The following is a 16,437-nucleotide window of genomic DNA, read 5'->3' on the forward strand; positions in this document are numbered from 1 at the left end:
TGTGGGGTGGGTGCAGGCTGGGGCTGTGGGTGGACTGGGTGTCCTGAATAGCAGGTTAAGCCAGGCCCAGAGCTAGCACTGGGCTTTCTGCAGCCACGTCAGCAGCACTCAGGGACAGGTTATGGCACTTCCCTGTGCCATCAGTGCAGTGACAGCTACTCCATGTCCACCCGGGGGGAAACTTTCCCCCTGGGTGGATGTGGAGTAGCTGTCACTGCCAGCCTGCTGGTCCATAGGGGTCTCATCCCCCCACCACTGTCACAGCGAGGGCTGGGCATGCTGCTGTGCCGAACAGACCGCCCTTGATCAAACAGGACAAAGGTTTTGTTCTTCTCTTCACACTGCAGCCTTGTCCGTCTGCGCGCTGGCAGCAGCGGCTGTCAGCAGACAGCGCAGCGCTCCCACACCACCGCTCAGAGGTGGAGTTTCTCCTCCTTTGTCTCCTCCCGGTAAGAAGGAGCAGTCGGTGCGAGGGAGGCGGGTGCTGGGGAAGGGCTTTAGCAGAAGACGCAGGGGAAGCGGACGGGGTCTCTTCTGTCTCTTCTTCTGGGGGATTGGGCTCTGTGCTGCAATCGAGCCCCTTGTCACAAGCAGCTGTCCCACAGGAGCGAGCTCTTCATGACAGAAACCTTCCCAGGCAGCATCCGGAGCGTGGACAGCAGCTTCACCTGGGGACAGAGAGGACAGTAGCATCGGGGACAAGGACACCTGCTCCCCGCCTATCCCAGGGCACGTGCTGCAGACCATGGGAAATGGCATGAGCAAGGTAAAGGGAGCACTGGGGTGCAGGTCTGCAGAGCTGGGTGCTGCAGGACAGGCTTGCAGCGCTGGAAGTGGGAGATGCTGGTCGGGCTCTGTTTGTGATGCTGAGCAGTGTTAGGTGTGCCAGGGAGCCACCCGCTGGTGCTGAAACCGGCACAAGGCACAGCTGGTGGAAAAGCTTGTTTACCTGCAGGCTAAACAAAATCAGAAGCCGGCAGGGATGCTGCGTGAGGCTGCAGCAAGGGCTCGTCCTGACAGCCACCTCCAGCCACTTCAGTTGGGGTGTGCATTCTTTGAACAGGACTGGTGGGCGCTCTCCAAAGTGTAGAGGACAGGAGGTCACAGCAAACCCTTCTGAGGGAGGCAGGAAACTTTTCCAACACCTTTAAAAGAAAGGTACAAGCTTCCAATCACTTGCCAAGGAGTTCTGTTAGACCCAGAGGCTGATGGTGCCACCCTGTGCTTGCTGGCTCAGGGTTCTGCACAGTGCTCAGAGCATCGCTCGATGGGGGGGACAGGCTCTATTTTTTGGTTGTTTGAGCTTTTCCTGGGTCACAGGTGAGCAGAGACATCTTCTTTCTGCTTTAATAATCCCCTTCAATCTATAGCCACTCGTTATCTGGGAAATTTTTCAGTGTTTTAGGTGGAGCTGCAATGCCCCATTTTATTCAGCAAGGAGCATATCAGAAAGTTACTGGGGACAGGAATGTGCCATTATTCATGGCTCATTGTCCTGCCCTTGGGAGCTGGCCTTGCTAAATGGCTCTTTTACCATCTCATTTTCAGTGCACTTGCTGAAAGTTACAGGCACCCTGTCAATATAAAATTGATCTAAATTGTTAGGAATTGTAAAAAAAAAAAAACAAAACCAACAACAAAAAAAACCAAAAAACTCCTACAGCTATTAGAGCAATAAAAATGTTTCCAAGCATGGGCAGTGAAGTAAGTGCAAGCATTACCAAACATGCAGCAGAGAGAAGCTGGAAGTGAACCAAGCCACACACAAGTGTGTACAGGCTGTTAATCCTAATTTTCTGTGATGGGAAAGAGGGAAAACATAAAATAACTGAAGGTAGGAATGGATGCATGGTATCTCACTTCTGTAATCTGGAGTACTGTTAATAGAGGCATTGTCAAGTAATTGCCTTTTCATCAAAAGAAATGGAATTTCTCAAGGCAAATAATTAAGATACAGTGTCGAGAGCAGCCTGTCCCAGGCCTGTTGGAAATGGACTCCTTGCAGAGCAGAGCAGAGCTGGGGCTGTGGGAGATCATGTCTGATCGCTCCCTACTCTGCCAGCACTGATCAGGGCTATCCTAGATCTTGTCCTTCCCTGGGTACTGCTGCTGCTTCAGGTCTTGAGGCAGTGAGGTGACAGCAGTGAGGTGATTTAGGCACTCATTTTAATGGCAGGACTTTTGCCTTTTTGACTGAGGCCAGGCTCACCCTGGCTCAAGTCCCTCTGCAGGCTCTGCTTCTGAATCACAGACATCACTGAGCAGCTGTGCTCATCCCACACCCATGTGCAGCCCCATGTGCAGGAGCCTGTGTCCATGCAGCTCTGTCAGGGCAGGATTAGGGGCATTGGCCACAGCCCAGCCAGCAGCATGGGGTGGAAAGGAGTCCAGGGGAGGGAAAGCATGTGGTGAACACTGCTAAGGCAGATGGGAACCCCAGGCACCGGGCACCATGGCGTGTGTTCAATGCTTACAGACTGAAATCTTTCTCTGTGTCCTGCAGATCCTCCCTGGCCTTTACTTGGGAAACTTCATTGGTAAGCAGAGCCCCACACTGCTGAGAAGCCCCCGCAGAGTTTCCCTGACCTCACAGTCTGCTGCAAGGAAGCTCCCCCACCTGCATGCCTTTGGTGCCTCTGCCTGTGCTGCTCTGGGTGGGCTCTGCTTGGCTTCCCAGGGCTTGTCCCAGCTGCTTTGGGAAGGCTCAAAGGCTTCTTCTTCCTGCTGATGGATAAAAGCTGCTTTTCATCCCATTTTATCATAGCTTCCCTGAGATCTCAGGAACCCAGGGGCTGAGAAGGGCCACGATCTTGCTAGGGAAAGCCCCAGCAGATGCACCTCTGCTGTGACACGAAGCAGAGCAGGGACATCACTGTTTGAGCCCTCCCAAAAGCTTCAGCTCCCCCACATTCTAGCAGCCAGGCAGAATGGGGCTGTGCACGCTTGGGTGTTGCTCCCACAGGCCAAGTCACGTTCTGACAGCAATTCACTGTTATGATGGATTATCACTGTCAGTCACTCATGACTAAGGACTGGCATCTGCCATGAAAAAACAGCATTTATCAGAGCTCCTGCCTTCCCAACAGCTCTTTTGATGCCTTTATCCCGGCTGGAAGTGCTGAGAGCATTTAAAAACACTGGCATGAATTGCCAAGGAAATGTCTTGGAAGTGGCAGGGCAGCCTGGCTGGCAGCAGCCTGCCACAAGAACACTCCTCACTCCTCAGCACCCAAAGGGAGCAATGTCTAGGCTGAGGGCTGGAGGAGATGCTTCTGGCAGGTGCTGTTTGGGAGCCTTGCAGGGAGCACATGGGGAGGACCCAGCTCCAGGCCCATCGCAGAGGTTACTGCAAGCCACCCCCAGTGTCTGGGCCTGGCCAGATGCCACCAAAGCATTTCTCCACCAAGAAATTCAGGGTGATGACAGAGATGTAGGGCCTGCTAAATTAAGCTCTGACAGCTCATAGAGGCATTTTCCCCAACTGAAAGCATTTTCCAGCCATAATAAGCCTTTATAGACGTGTCACTAATTGCTGTCATGCTGACTGCTGGACTTGGGTGGGGAGGTGACAGCTGATGTATGGGTCCATGGACAGAGGGTCCCCACCTCTTCCTCCTGCATGCACAGCATGGACTCTTAACATGAAGCAAGTCTCTTGAAGCTCACCACTATTAAATATTCACGTTATGCCATTAGCACATCATATTTCAGATTCTTGGGCTAAGGTTTTACACCACTCTGAAGTTCAGAAACCCAAAAATCACAAGTGTAGAAAATATTAGTACCCATCTCCAGCAGCCTGTGCAGTATCAGCAGGTCATGTTATGAAAGGAAAACAGCTACAAAGCTGCTTAGCCAGCAAGATGAGCAGGTCTGCTCCCAGCAGAACTTTTGTGCTAGACCAGTGACCAGAATCACAACCAGAGGATGCTGTAAAAAGTAGGTCATTTCCCCAGAAAGCTGAGGATACCTGATCTCCATGCATGCAATTGCAGTAGGATGCATGCAAAACGTTCCAAATCACAGTTCTGCAGATCCCTCTGGCCATGCCAAACAGCACTGATGTGAAAGGCTGCAGCCCCTCTCCTGCAGTCTGTAAGATAAAGCAGATCAGCCAGGCTGCAGCAAGTCCCCTTCCTACATGTGCATGCGTGGAAGCAGTGTCACCATAGGGCATGTTCTTTCCTCCCTAAGCTAGTGAACAAGTAGAGGCAAGCGCAAAGCTGCCTGCTTGCATAAGAGTGTTTTCCCATGCAGAAGTGAATTTTCACCCAAGCAGCAAGGTCAAGTGCCTTTGGAGGGAGTAGGTCTCTGTTTTGGTATCCCTGGGTTTGCATTCCCAGGTTTCCAAGAAGTGTTTGCGTAGCTGCCTGTGTCTGCTGTGCTACCAAGTGCGTAGATGCACGCAGGGGGGTGTAGTGCAGCTGTTCCTCCAGAGCACAGCTCTGCGTGCTGGTTTGTCTGCAGGAGCGCAGCGGACGTGCTTGTGGGAAGAGGAGGGTGAGAAATAAACATGTGCTAAGATCAAGTTTTATCCTTTAGATGCCAAAGACCTGGAGCAGCTAAGCCGGAACAAGATCACCCACATCGTGTCAATCCACGAATCTCCCCAGCCTCTGTTGCAGGTAGGATCCTCTGCCCGATGCCAGCATGCAGATTTCTGCAGCTCTCTCCATGTTGCAGCATCTCCCCCTTCCAACTCTGAGCATCCCATGGCACATCCCTCTCCCCAGCAGCAGTCTCAGACGAATGAGGCAGCCCCTCTGCTCTCTGGGAAGCTTGTTGGTTCATGAATATAACCTGGCTTTGAATGTTGATGAGAAGATTTCCAGCTCTCCAACCTTATCTCATTTTCCACCTTCTCCCTCAAGCTCTCAACCCCCATTGCTCTCCCTGCTGCATTGCTGAGGGGGAGCGTGGCCCTGTCCCAGAGCAAAGCTGTGCTGTGGGAACAAGGCCCAAGAGGAGCTCAGGGGCAAGGCACCGGTGGCTGAGCTTCTTGTGTTCCTTTTATGTCTTGCAGGACATCACCTACCTCCGTATTCCCCTGCCAGACACACCTGAGGCCAGCATGTGAGTTCTCAGTGAGGCCAGCACAATGGGATGCAGAGAAGGAATAAGCATCCCACCTGAGAACCCAGGCAGAGCTGCCTGGAGAGCAGGGAAAGGCGCAGAGCTGGCCAAGAGCAGTGGCATGTTCTGAGTGTGAGCAGCCAAAGAGGGCTGTGGACCTTTCCTTGCGAAATGAGCACTGAGCTGCCTGGGTCTCAGCAGCTAGTGATGGTGCCTGGAAAGTAACAGGCATTTTATTTTAATGCTTTGTCCTCAAATTCTTCTCATGGTTGCACCACCTGCAGCCTAAAAATCTGGTTCCACACCTGTAGTCCTTATTCTGCTTGTTCTCTTTTTCCTGTTAGCAAGAAGCATTTCAAGGAATGCATCAGTTTTATCCACCAGTGTCGCCTGCAAGGAGGAAACTGCCTCGTCCACTGGTAAAGCTTCTGTATCCACATGTAACACCATGTTCTCCCAGCACAGCACAGCCCACAGAAGGGGTCCTGCTGGCAGAACCCCTGCTGTAGCTGTGCATATCTGCCAGGGTCCCGATGTCCATGAACCCACTCAGGATCCACTCTCAGGCTCAGCTGCAGCCCCCAGCTGAGCAGGATTTGGGGAGCCCTTTGGGGGATGGAGAACCACTAGAGAGGGCAGATTTTTGCTGCAGTTGAGCAAGTGGGAAGGGAGCAGTTTGGGGCAGGCTTCCAGGCAGCGGCTGCTGCTTTCACTTCCCCTGGGGAGCAGGTCGTATTTATAGACACTGCTCAAGAGGACCTTGGAAGGGCTTTGGCTTCCCAGAGAGCAAGTTTGCTGAGAAGAGGAACCAAAATAGCTGAAAGCACAGGGGCAGGCATGGGGTCAGGGCAGCAGCCAGGAGTGCACACTGCAGATGGTGGCCCACATGCTCTTTCCTTTGCCAGCCTGGCTGGGATCTCCCGCAGCACCACCATCGTCGTCGCCTACGTCATGGCTGTCACAGAGATGAGCTCTCAGGAGGTGCTGGAGGCCATCAGAAGCGTGCGACCCGTTGCCAACCCCAACCCTGGCTTCAAGCAGCAGCTGGAGGAGTTCAGCGGCAGTGCAGCCCGCAAGGTGGGATGCAGACAGCGCAGGGACAGTGCATCAGATCCCTTCCCTGTGGCCCTTGTGTGCAAGCTTGGATTCACACTGACACAGGCATGCTACTCTGCTTCTCCCTCTTTCCCCAGATGCGCAGGCACCTGAAGCAGAGGTATGGGACGTCCCCTTTCAATGACGAGGAAGAAATCAAGGCCTTGCTACCAGCGGGGAGAGGAAGAGCATCCCAAGCAGAGGGAGCTCGGCAAGGACTGGTCCCAAGAGCCAGGGACATCAAGAGCACTGCTCCCTTCCTGCTGCGGGTGAAGAGGACGTTCTCCTGCATCCCAGCTTGTCTGAAGTGATCCCAGCCCGGATCACCTCATGGCCTGGTAAAGACTAAGGAGCTGCAGCAGCAGAGAAGTGCCGCATCGCAGAGCCACAACGAGCCCAGCTCCTTCTCCTCTCTGGGTTCAAGCGTGCCATCTTCTGTCCTGGCTTTCAGCTATTGGGGGAGGGATTCATTCACACTGCTGAGCTCTGCAGGGTCAGTCCATTGGTGCCTGGTGTGGGGGACGTCTGGCAGAAACACAGATCACGGTTCCCAGTTCACCGTGGCAGTGACAGACGGGGCTTCCCAGCACCCAGGTGATGCTGACAGCAGCTTTAGCACTTCAACACCAGCTGCATGGGCCTCAGGGGCACACAAGGTGCAGGAGATCTCGCTGACTCCTCGGAGCAGTTTTCCCACCAGCAGCAGCAAGCTTCCAGAACCAAGGTGGCTGCAGTGCAGGGGCACACAGGAGAAGCTAATCATGTTGTACTGGTGCTCCAGGCCAGCCAAGCACAAGCCTCAAGCAAACACTGCAGCTTTCAGTGTTCATTGCACCGCATTCCCACCGATCCCAGGGCACAATCTTGAAATGGTGGGAAATAAATGTTTAACCTCGCCAGACCTCACTAAAGCAGAGCCTTAAGCCATTTTGCTTAAATACTTTCTATGTCCTTGTAGTATTAAACTTCTGTTTAATGCAGATTGACCTGCCTGGGACACAGAGGGGGAGCTGGGGCAGAAGGTGCCTGGCGTAGGGCGATTCTCTTCTCCCAGCCAGGAGATGAGAAGCCTGTGTTGCTGTTGGGGGGCTGAGGGCAACTGCAACCCTACAAATGCAGCTTGGAGTTATGTGAGCAGCACCCAGCCACACCTTGGCAGCGTCACCCATAGAAGACACCTGTGTCTCCAGTTTGCAGAGCAGAGGTTGCTCACAAGAGCCCTGCTCAGGACAGAGGCCAGGAGCCCTGCTGCTGCTGCAGGGAACAGGGCTGTGTGGCTGGGCAGGGGCAAACAAGTACTCACATAGATATTGTTCTGCTGCTCCTTCTTTGCACCACAGAGCTGAAGCCTGCTGGGAGCTGCAAGAAGGCTGACCCACACCAGGAGCTGCAAACCCTGCTCTTCCCCAGCCCTGTGCTGTTAACACCTCACACCGTGGCAGCTACAGGTGGGGATGATGCTGGGCTGCCAGGTGGGCCATCAGCATCACCTCTGCTGGGTGTCTCCAGGGTCCCTCTAAGCTTGCAGGTGCTGCATGGGGTTCCTGGAGCCATGTAGGATGCCTGGCACTGGGGCTTTGACACACTTTCAGGCACCTCAGTGTCCCATTCACTTTCATTACAGTAACTTAGCACCACCCCACACCGCTTCTGCAGGTCCCCACCCTACTGCTTCCCCACTCCCTCACCCCACAGTGAGGAGATGTGGGGGGGCTCCAGCCCAGCACTGCTTGGCAACCCCACACCCAGACATTCTGCATTAACAGTCAGGATTTCCTGGTCTGTGCCATAAACCCACACCGAGGCCACGTGCAGAGCAGCAGCACCTCCAGGTCCAGGTTTGCAGCACTGCAAAACATTTATTTTGGCAGATCCGGTTTGCACAACTGGAAAAATACAGGCAAGGGCAGCGTTAGATGTGAGTTAATGTTTGACTGCCTTTTGAAAGGCATTTCAGCATTGAAAGTGGAAGGGTTAAGCAGCTTCACCTTCCCTGTGCAGGGAGCAGCTCAGTAGGGGAACAGATTGCTGAGCATCTTCCCTGCTGGCACGCTAATTGCATCCCTGGGTCCTGCACGTCACCATCTCTGTGAGGAGTGGAGAATTCCCCAGCTGATAAGGGCTGTTATGGCCATGCTGGGTCTGCCTGATGAGCTAAGATTAGATTGAGGACTTGGAACCAATTTGTGCAAACCACCAAGACGGCAGCAGCCCCTTGGAGCCATCTCAGCGCACACAGGAGTAATGTGAGTCCTCCTTTGCACAACCCCTGCCCACTTTTCATGGAATAAAGCAGCTGGCTCACACCAATAAGGGGTGAGGAGGGGCTGCCTCTGCCCAACTACTTTGCAGGGGCTGGAATAGGGCTGGTGCTCAGCCCACATCTGAGCCGCTGATGGAAATCCCGTGTTTGCAGTGGGGAGGCCACAGCAGCTTCCTGTGCTCTGCATCCCCTCCCAGTGTCCCTGTAACACCTGGACCTGGCCCAAGCAGGATGGCTGTACACTGCCAGGGCCAGCAGGCTCCTGCCCCCTGTCCCCAAACTGCCCTGTGCAGCACTGGCACCTGGCTGTGCCCTGTGCCACGTGGCTGTGCCCCATCCCCACACCCTGTGGGAAACCCCAGGGAGGGGAAGGCCAGAGCCTGGCACTGTGTCACCGCTTACTCATTTTGAGGATTTCCAGCTCAGAACAGCCCTGATGCTGGAAGCATCGTCCCTGGCCCAGAGGTAACTTTCTCTTACTCAGAACTGGAAATGAAACCCAACGGGGCGGTGATGGAGCTGCAGTGTCAGCCCCCCAGGCACAGTGCACAGTGCAATGGAGGAAAGAATTGGTAGAGCCAACATCACTGCTCACAGCAACTCGCCCCAGCCTGGCTCCATGGTATTGTGTAGCTTGGAAAAGACCTCCGTGATCCATCCCCAAGTCTATCCTCAGCCCACCCCACCATGGCTACTGCACACATCCCTCAGTGCCACATCTGAGGACACCTTCAGGGACGGTGACCCCACCACTCCCTGCGCAGCTGTGCCACTGCATTATCACTATTTCTGAGAATAAATGTTTCCTAATATCCAACCTGACCCTGGTGCGGCGTGAGGCCATCACCTCTCATCCTATCGCTGGACAAGAGACCGAGTCCATTCTTGGGCAGTGTGGGGGCCCGCAGGGGAAAAAGGGACGTGCCCAGCTCCCAAAACCGGGAGAAAAGGGGAAAATATCTCCCTAAGGTCAGCAAAGCGTCACGAGTCCAAGCACAGACTCAGGGCACTGCAGGAAGCGAGGTGTGCCGACGCGTCCCGGTGCCCCGGGTGCGCTGCGCCCTCCCCCCGGGCCGGGATCCCGGGGCGGCAGCGAACCGAAAGCGGCGTCAGGAAAGGGAAAGTGAAAGGCCGGGTCCCGCCATGCTTTCGCTTTCAGGGTCGCCGCACGCTCCCGAGGGCGGCGGGACCGGGCCGGGCCGGGCCGGAGCCGGGATGGCGGAGCCGGGGTCTCCTATGCGGCTGAAGGAGTGGCTGATCGCGCAGATCGACAGCGGCCGCTACCCGGGGCTGCGCTGGGAGAACCGCGAACGGACGCTCTTCCGCATCCCCTGGAAGCACGCGGCCAAGCAGGACTACCGGCAGCAGCAGGACGCCGCTCTCTTCAGGGTACGGCCTCTCCCAGAGCCCCCCCGGAGCCCCTCCACCGGCCTCGTGCTCTCACTCCCCCCTACATCCCCGCTGCACCGCCCCGTGCTTCCCTCGGATCCCCGCCTCGCCGCTATCTTGCAGCCCCCCTAATCCCCGCAGCACCGTCCCTGTGCCCACCCGGTCCCCGCTGCTCAATCCCGGTGCCCCCATCCCCGCAGCACCGACCCCGTGCGTCTCCGCTCCGCGCTGCGCTCACCCCGTGCGCCCCCCGACACCGTGCGCAACCCCGGACCCCGCTGTTCAGCCCCCGTTTCACCCCCCGAGACCCGCGATGCCCAGCCCCTTAGCCTCCCCCCATTCTCTCCGCACCGGCTCCGTGCCCCCTCGAACCTCCATCCCCTCCAGCCCCCAGCTCCGGGCTCCCACCCACCCCCCTGGACTCCTCCCATCCCCGTGCCCAGCGCAGCCCCTGCTCTTCCCGCAGGCTTGGGCCGTCTACAAGGGCAAATACCACGAGGGCACGGACAAGGCGGACCCATCCACCTGGAAGACGCGGCTGCGCTGCGCTCTCAACAAAAGCACCGACTTCCAGGAGGTGCCCGAGCGGAGCCAGCTGGACATCTCCGAGCCTTACAAGGTGTACCAGATCGTGTGCGACGGCACCCGGGATGCAGGTACCCCCTGCCGGGCTGCTGTGCCATTCCCCTGTGTCCCACATCCTATGGGCATCACCGTTCCGTCCCCTTCCTCCCCCAGTCCTCGTCCTCTGCAGAGCTCAAGGCTGTGCTCAGGCAAAGTGCTGTGCTGGGGTCAGGACTGGGCTGGCTTTCCTCATGCTGTTTTTGGGGCTCAGTGTTTTGTTCCCTGTTCCCTGCAGAGAAGGATGAGAAGGATGGCAGAATGCAGCCCACAACCAGCAAGGACCCACAGGTGAGTCATCCCCCACCGGGGGGCTCGTGGGGAGTTGGGACCCCCAAATCCCTTCTTCCTATGTCTGCTCCCCCTGCCCGCATCCAGCATCCATCCTGGTTTCCCATACCTGGGGTCCAGGGGTAGCAGAAGCTGGTTCAGGATCATTCATTGCCCTCGCACACTCTTGTCCCCAGGGCCACATGGCTGAGGAGAGCCACCGAGGCACAGCAGGAACGTGCCACATGCCCACATTACCCCTGCTAACTGCCCATCCGGCAGAGCGAGGTGAGAGAAGGGCCCCTGTGATGTGAGGGGCACAGGGTGGGACTGAGCACGGGTGCAATCACTGCTCTGCAGGAGCCACTCTGCCCTCCTGGTGCCCACACCACCTCCACCCCAACCCAGGGTACCACGTGCGGGGAATCTTCTATGGCTGGAGCCCGATCCGCAGCCACCTGCTCCCCAGGGCCCCATCCTTCCTCCCTGCCGAGGATGTCAACCACTCAGGTAGGAGCTGTGCCAGCCAGGCTGCAGCCCCCCGGGACCCCCAGCCCCACACTGACCCCCACTTCCTGCAGACTGCTGGCTGCACATCCGCCTGTACTACTGCGACGTGTTGGTGAAGGAGCTCACCACCCGCACGGCCGAGGGCTGCCGCATCGCCTCGCGAGCCGAGGGTCCCTACGGCCCCTCCTGCATGGAGCAGATCGAGTTCCCCCCACCACGTGCACTGGGAGGTGGCGGGTGGACAGTCGCTGTGACTGAGGTTCTGGAGAGGCTGCTGCCCCACCTGGAGCGCGGGGTGCTGCTGTGGGTGGCCCCCGAGGGGGTCTTCATGAAGCGGCAGTGCCAGGGCAGGGTGTACTGGAATGGGCCGCTGGCCCCACACCGGGACTGGCCCAACAAGCTGGAGAGGGAGAAGACCTACAAGCTGCTGGACACGCAGCAGTTCCTGGAGGGTAAGTGCCTGCCTTGCCACGCAGCCCTGGGGGCTGTCAGCCCCATCCCCATCATGGGTCCCATCTTTGGGGGATCGCTGTGGGGCTACAGGGACGGTCCCATCCCCTGCGGTGTTGCAGAGCTACGCAGGTACCTGAGCCACGGGCAGCCAGCCCCGCAGTACCAAATCCACCTGTGCTTTGGTGAGGAATACCCCACCAGCACCGGCCACCACCTCCAGAAGCTCATCATGGCCCACGTGAGTACACACAGGGCTGCTGACGGCTGTGCCCATCAGTGGGGCGATGGGGATCCGCGGTGCCAAGCATGGACCCCATCCTCCCGGCAGCTCCGTGTCCCGTAGGTGGAGCCGGTGTTTGCACGAGAGCTCTTCCACCACGCCCAGCGCCTGGGTCCTGCACTGATGCGGGGCTGCCCCCAGCCCTGCACGCCCGCAGCCCCCGGCCGCATCGCCCACGTCCTGCAGCAGCTCTGCCAGCCCTGAGCCGGGCAGTTGAGGGGACACGAAGCCTGGGGACGCGCGGCCGCCCAGCGGCGAATCCGTAAAGCCACAGGGCGTTTAGCAGGGACGGCTGCAGATGGATGCTGGCTGGAGCGGGGCACTGCACGGAGCGCTGTATTTATTCCCCAAGAGCGCAGCGGAGGCTGCTGCGTGCAGTCGTGCCCAGCAGGGGACAGCCAGCTCTGTCCTGGTGCCTCGCACTGTGGGGACTTGCTGTTTGTGAGCTGTGGAAATAAAGGTTGTGTTTCGGTACCGCTGACTGCAGCGTTGGGGCCGGGGCTGTGCTGCGGTGCATGCTGCGGGGGAGCTGAATGAAGCAGAGCCAAGCACTGCAGGGACATCAGGAGCTGAGCGCTGTTTGGAGCCACGCAGCTCCCGGTGCACCGAGCCTCATCCTTGCCTCTGCTTCCCAGCCCCTTGGCAGGGCTGTGGGTAGCAGCGAGGTGCCCAGGAGCCACCCTCACCACCGGGCACCACGCCCCAAAAGCACTTGCTGCCCATGCCTCAGTTTCCCCCAGCGGTGGGTGGGGGGACTCACTGGGAGTGTGGGGTTGTGCTGCACCCCAGCGCTGATGTGCCCAGGCACCTGGGCTCGGTGTGTGCACCCAGCATGGCACGGGGACCTGGTTTAGAGTGGGGACGTGGCACAGAGCAGGGACACGGCACGGTGCGGGGATCCACACCACCCCAAGGACGGGGTTGCCAGGGAAGCCCCATCCCCACCCTGCAGCCTCCCAGCCCACAGCACTGCCCCACTCCACACCACATCACCACCACCCGGGGCTTGGTGCTGCGAGCGGGCGGGACGAGCCCTGTGTCCCGGCAACCTCCCGTACCCATTAAACCCCACAGCAGTGCCAACCCGAGCCTGCTGGCTCTCAGCCCCGGGGCCGGCCCCGGCTGCGCGTCCGGCCGCAGGGACCAGCGCTGGACGATGGGGCCCCGCTCCGCCCTGGGCGGCCCCACGGCACCGTAGAGGAGGGGCCCGCCGCCCCCACACCGTTGGGGCGTTTTAACGGGCTCGGCCGGAGCCGGGCAAGCAGAGTGAGGACGGCAGGATGCAGCCGGAGCTCCCAGTCGGCTCCGCAGCTCTGCGCGGCCGCACGGCCCCGGACAGCCCCTATCCCGGCCCCTCGCCGCCTGCGGAGGCCACCAAGCCTCCCTACAGCTACATCGCCCTCATCACCATGGCCATCCAGAGCACTCCTGAGAAACGCATCACTCTGAGCGGCATCTACCGCTACATCATGGGCCGCTTCACCTTCTATCGCGACAACAAGCAGGGCTGGCAGAACTCCATCCGTCACAACCTGTCGCTCAATGAGTGCTTCGTCAAAGTGCCTCGCGACGACAAGAAGCCGGGCAAAGGCAACTACTGGACTCTGGATCCCGACTGCTACAACATGTTTGAGAATGGCAGCTTCCTCCGGCGCCGCCGCCGCTTCACCAGGAAAAGGGCCCTGCAGGACGGTGAGGGGGATGAGGGACGCAGGAAGACCCCCAAAACCCACTCACGGGCACCGCTGCCGGACGAGGGGAAAGCGGAGAGCGGCTTTGCGTCGCCGACAGCAGAGCAGAGAGCAGAAGGCGTCGGGGTGCCGGGCTGCGCCGTGCAGATCTGCGCTCACCCGCAGCCCAAAGCGCCATTCTTCACCAAGGAGCCACTCGGGGTCCCCCAGGAGAGCCGCCTGCCCGCCCCCCCCCAGCCCAAGCAGACTGCCTTCGGGGGACCCCCGGCCGCGCTGCCGCTGCCCCGGCCAGGTCAGTACCCACTGCCTGTAGAGCCCGGCCACCCCGCACAGCGCTCCCCGCACCACACTGCGTCCCCCCCGGGTGATCTGGAGGGCAAAGAGCCGGCGGCCCCCGCCGTGGGGCTGGGCCAACCCTTCGGGCAGGTGTCTCCAGTCTTCCCCAGCACCCTGCTGGGCACGGGCAAACCCCCCCCATCTTGCTTCCTCGACGGCGATGGCTACAAACAGCCCCCCCTGCCCGTGTTCGGCTCCTTTGGCCGCGCGGGGCCCGAGGCGCTGGGGGGCAGCTACCAGTGCCGGGTGCAGGCGCTGAGCTTCTGTGTGAACGAGCGGCCGTGCGGTGCGGCGCTGGAGCATCTCCTGGCTGCGGCCCCCACCGCTGCCACCGCCGCCCCCCCGGCCCCCCGCCAGCCGCCCTTTGGGGTGGGCGAGCAGAAGGAGACGTGGGGCACGGGGGGCACGATCCCTCTGCAAGGGGGCAGTGGTTACCCCTTGGGGCTGCCCCACTGCCTCTACCGGACGCCCGGAATGTTCTTCTTTGAGTGATGGACTGACACCTCCCTCCCCACCCCCCCGGCACCATGCGGGGCTCTGGCTATGGAATAAAGCACATTCGCCCACGCTGCCTCTGTGTCTCTGAGACCCGCTCGGGGTGGGGAGCAGGCAGGGTGCATCGGGGCCACTCCATTCCCAGCCGGATCGCTGCTGGGACACGTGTCTCTGTGGCCACCCACTGCGGCTCTCCTCCATGAGGACCCCCCTTCTGGTGTCCATGGAGCTGGATGGTCTGGCATCCCCAGAGATGATGGGGATGGAGCCCCTTCGTGATGCAGCTTTGTCCTGGAGTGACAGAAGGGAACCCTCTCTATAAGGGGCTGGGGACCATGCTGCACCACCCTGGAGCAAACTCTGCGCTCGCTGCCCACAGCCTGCACTGCTCACACATGGTTTGCCCCATGTGCTGTGCACGGTATGAGCAGTGCTGGCCTCAGTACCCATGGAGAGAGCCACTGGGGGTGAGCTCCGTGGGATGGGGTGTAGGGGGAGATGGGGCTCTCCCTGCATGGGGCTGTCTCCCTGCCAGGTCCTCACAGCACTCCACAGAGCTGGGCTGTGCCAGGGCTGCCTGCAGGCATGGCTACAGATGGGAATGGCAAGATTCCTCTGACCTGAATCATCCCGGGCGGCTGCTGGTAAGGAGCATCGCCTGAGTCACCACTGCTGGGCTCGGCACGGGCTGGGCTGTGCTGGGACAGGGTGGGATGGTGTCCCAGGTCAGGACGTGGCTGCCAGCCCCTTTCCACCCACAGGGCCCACTTTGTAGCCTAGAGCAGGGGCTGGCGAAGTGGGGACCTGTACCTGTGCCTCCATCCTGTGTCCCTGGGAAGGGGCCCCCAAAGAGGCAGTGCCCCAAGGCTGTGGGATGCAGGTGCACAGGGCTTGCACCTGTGGGGTACAGATGGCGTCCATGCTTTGCATGGGGGGCGATACTGGTGGAAGGGCTCTCCATGATGTTTTGGGGATGGGTGTATAGCAAAGCTCCCTGGCCCCCCTAGGCAGGGTGATGCAGCTCAGCCAGGCCCCAGGGTCTCAGCGAGGGCCAGCCCTGGCGTCACTCAGGGACCAGAGCACCGCCACTGCGTCACCCGTTATCAGCCCCAGCAGCCGCTGCCAGGCCATGGCTGTGTCCCAACCCAGGCAGGGCAGGAGGGGCCTCTGTTCATCATCAGCACAACAGCAATGGTCTCTGGGTTGCGGGCTTTGCTTTTCTCCCTTCTTTTTTATTTTTTTTTTTTTTCCTTCCCTCCCCTGTGGAAAACAATATTTGAGTGCCTAGATCATGCTGGCGTCTCCGGAGCCGTCTACAGCGAGCAGGGCTGACCTCAGCCCCCTCCTTCGCACGGTCCCCGGGGGCGCGGGAGGAAGCGAGCGCCGCGGAGTCGTGCCCAGGGGCCGTCTGGTTCCCACACCACGCAGCCAGGACGCCCGCCCGCTGGGCTCCCGCCTGTGCCTGGGAACGCATGGCCGCAGCACCAGCTCTGGGAGCACTACAGGAACCCATCGCTGCCCCGCGGCACAGATCCTGGCATGGAGATCCCATCCCTGATGGCTGTGGGTCACAGGAAGGTGCCCGGTTAGCATGCAGTGGGATGGGTGCCCCCGTGCAGGAAGGAAGCAGCGGGGCTGCGTGGGAGCGTCACCCTGAGGGTGATCCAGACCCAGCCCTGAAGGCTGCACCCTCAGCATTGCTGCTCCCTACTGGGATGGGGTGGGGCAGAGCCCCACTGCCTCCTCTGCCCAGATGCGCTGTGTATGGACGCCCTCCCTCCATTGCCCCCCATGCTTGCAGCTCCCACCATTAGCTCAGCTCTGGCCATGGCCTGCTTCTCTCCCTGCCCTTCCTCCCCCCACCTCGCTGCCGGCTCACTGGGTGGCCTGGCCCCGACCCACTCATGTCTGGGACCGTGCTGCAGCGGGTGCTGGCATGGGAGCACAGACCCCCAGCTCTG

The 16,437-nt window shown here is 59.5% G+C and overlaps 2 protein-coding genes across 2 annotated transcripts; both read left to right on the plus strand.

Moving 5' to 3' along the window:
* The first annotated feature begins 12 nt into the window (after window positions 1–12).
* Window positions 13–12,439, plus strand: DUSP15 (dual specificity phosphatase 15). The gene is given in 18 exon segments (XM_048963579.1): window positions 13–449; window positions 606–766; window positions 2,504–2,537; window positions 4,543–4,625; window positions 5,024–5,073; window positions 5,418–5,492; window positions 5,979–6,150; window positions 6,267–6,475; window positions 9,084–9,346; window positions 9,349–9,614; window positions 9,617–9,820; window positions 10,287–10,476; window positions 10,680–10,732; window positions 10,909–10,999; window positions 11,120–11,221; window positions 11,293–11,673; window positions 11,794–11,912; window positions 12,018–12,439. Coding segments are annotated over 17 exon segments (2,454 nt in total). The 5' UTR covers window positions 13–449; window positions 606–745; the 3' UTR covers window positions 12,159–12,439.
* A 763-nt stretch (window positions 12,440–13,202) lies between these two features.
* Window positions 13,203–14,606, plus strand: FOXS1 (forkhead box S1). The gene has a single exon (XM_048962838.1). It carries the CDS (start codon window positions 13,235–13,237, stop codon window positions 14,471–14,473), a length of 1,239 nt encoding a protein of 412 aa, XP_048818795.1. The 5' UTR covers window positions 13,203–13,234; the 3' UTR covers window positions 14,474–14,606.
* Window positions 14,607–16,437: the final 1,831 nt, after the last annotated feature.

Source organism: Lagopus muta, chromosome 16 (assembly GCF_023343835.1).
Source record: "Lagopus muta isolate bLagMut1 chromosome 16, bLagMut1 primary, whole genome shotgun sequence".
NCBI classification, from domain to species: domain Eukaryota; kingdom Metazoa; phylum Chordata; class Aves; order Galliformes; family Phasianidae; genus Lagopus; species Lagopus muta.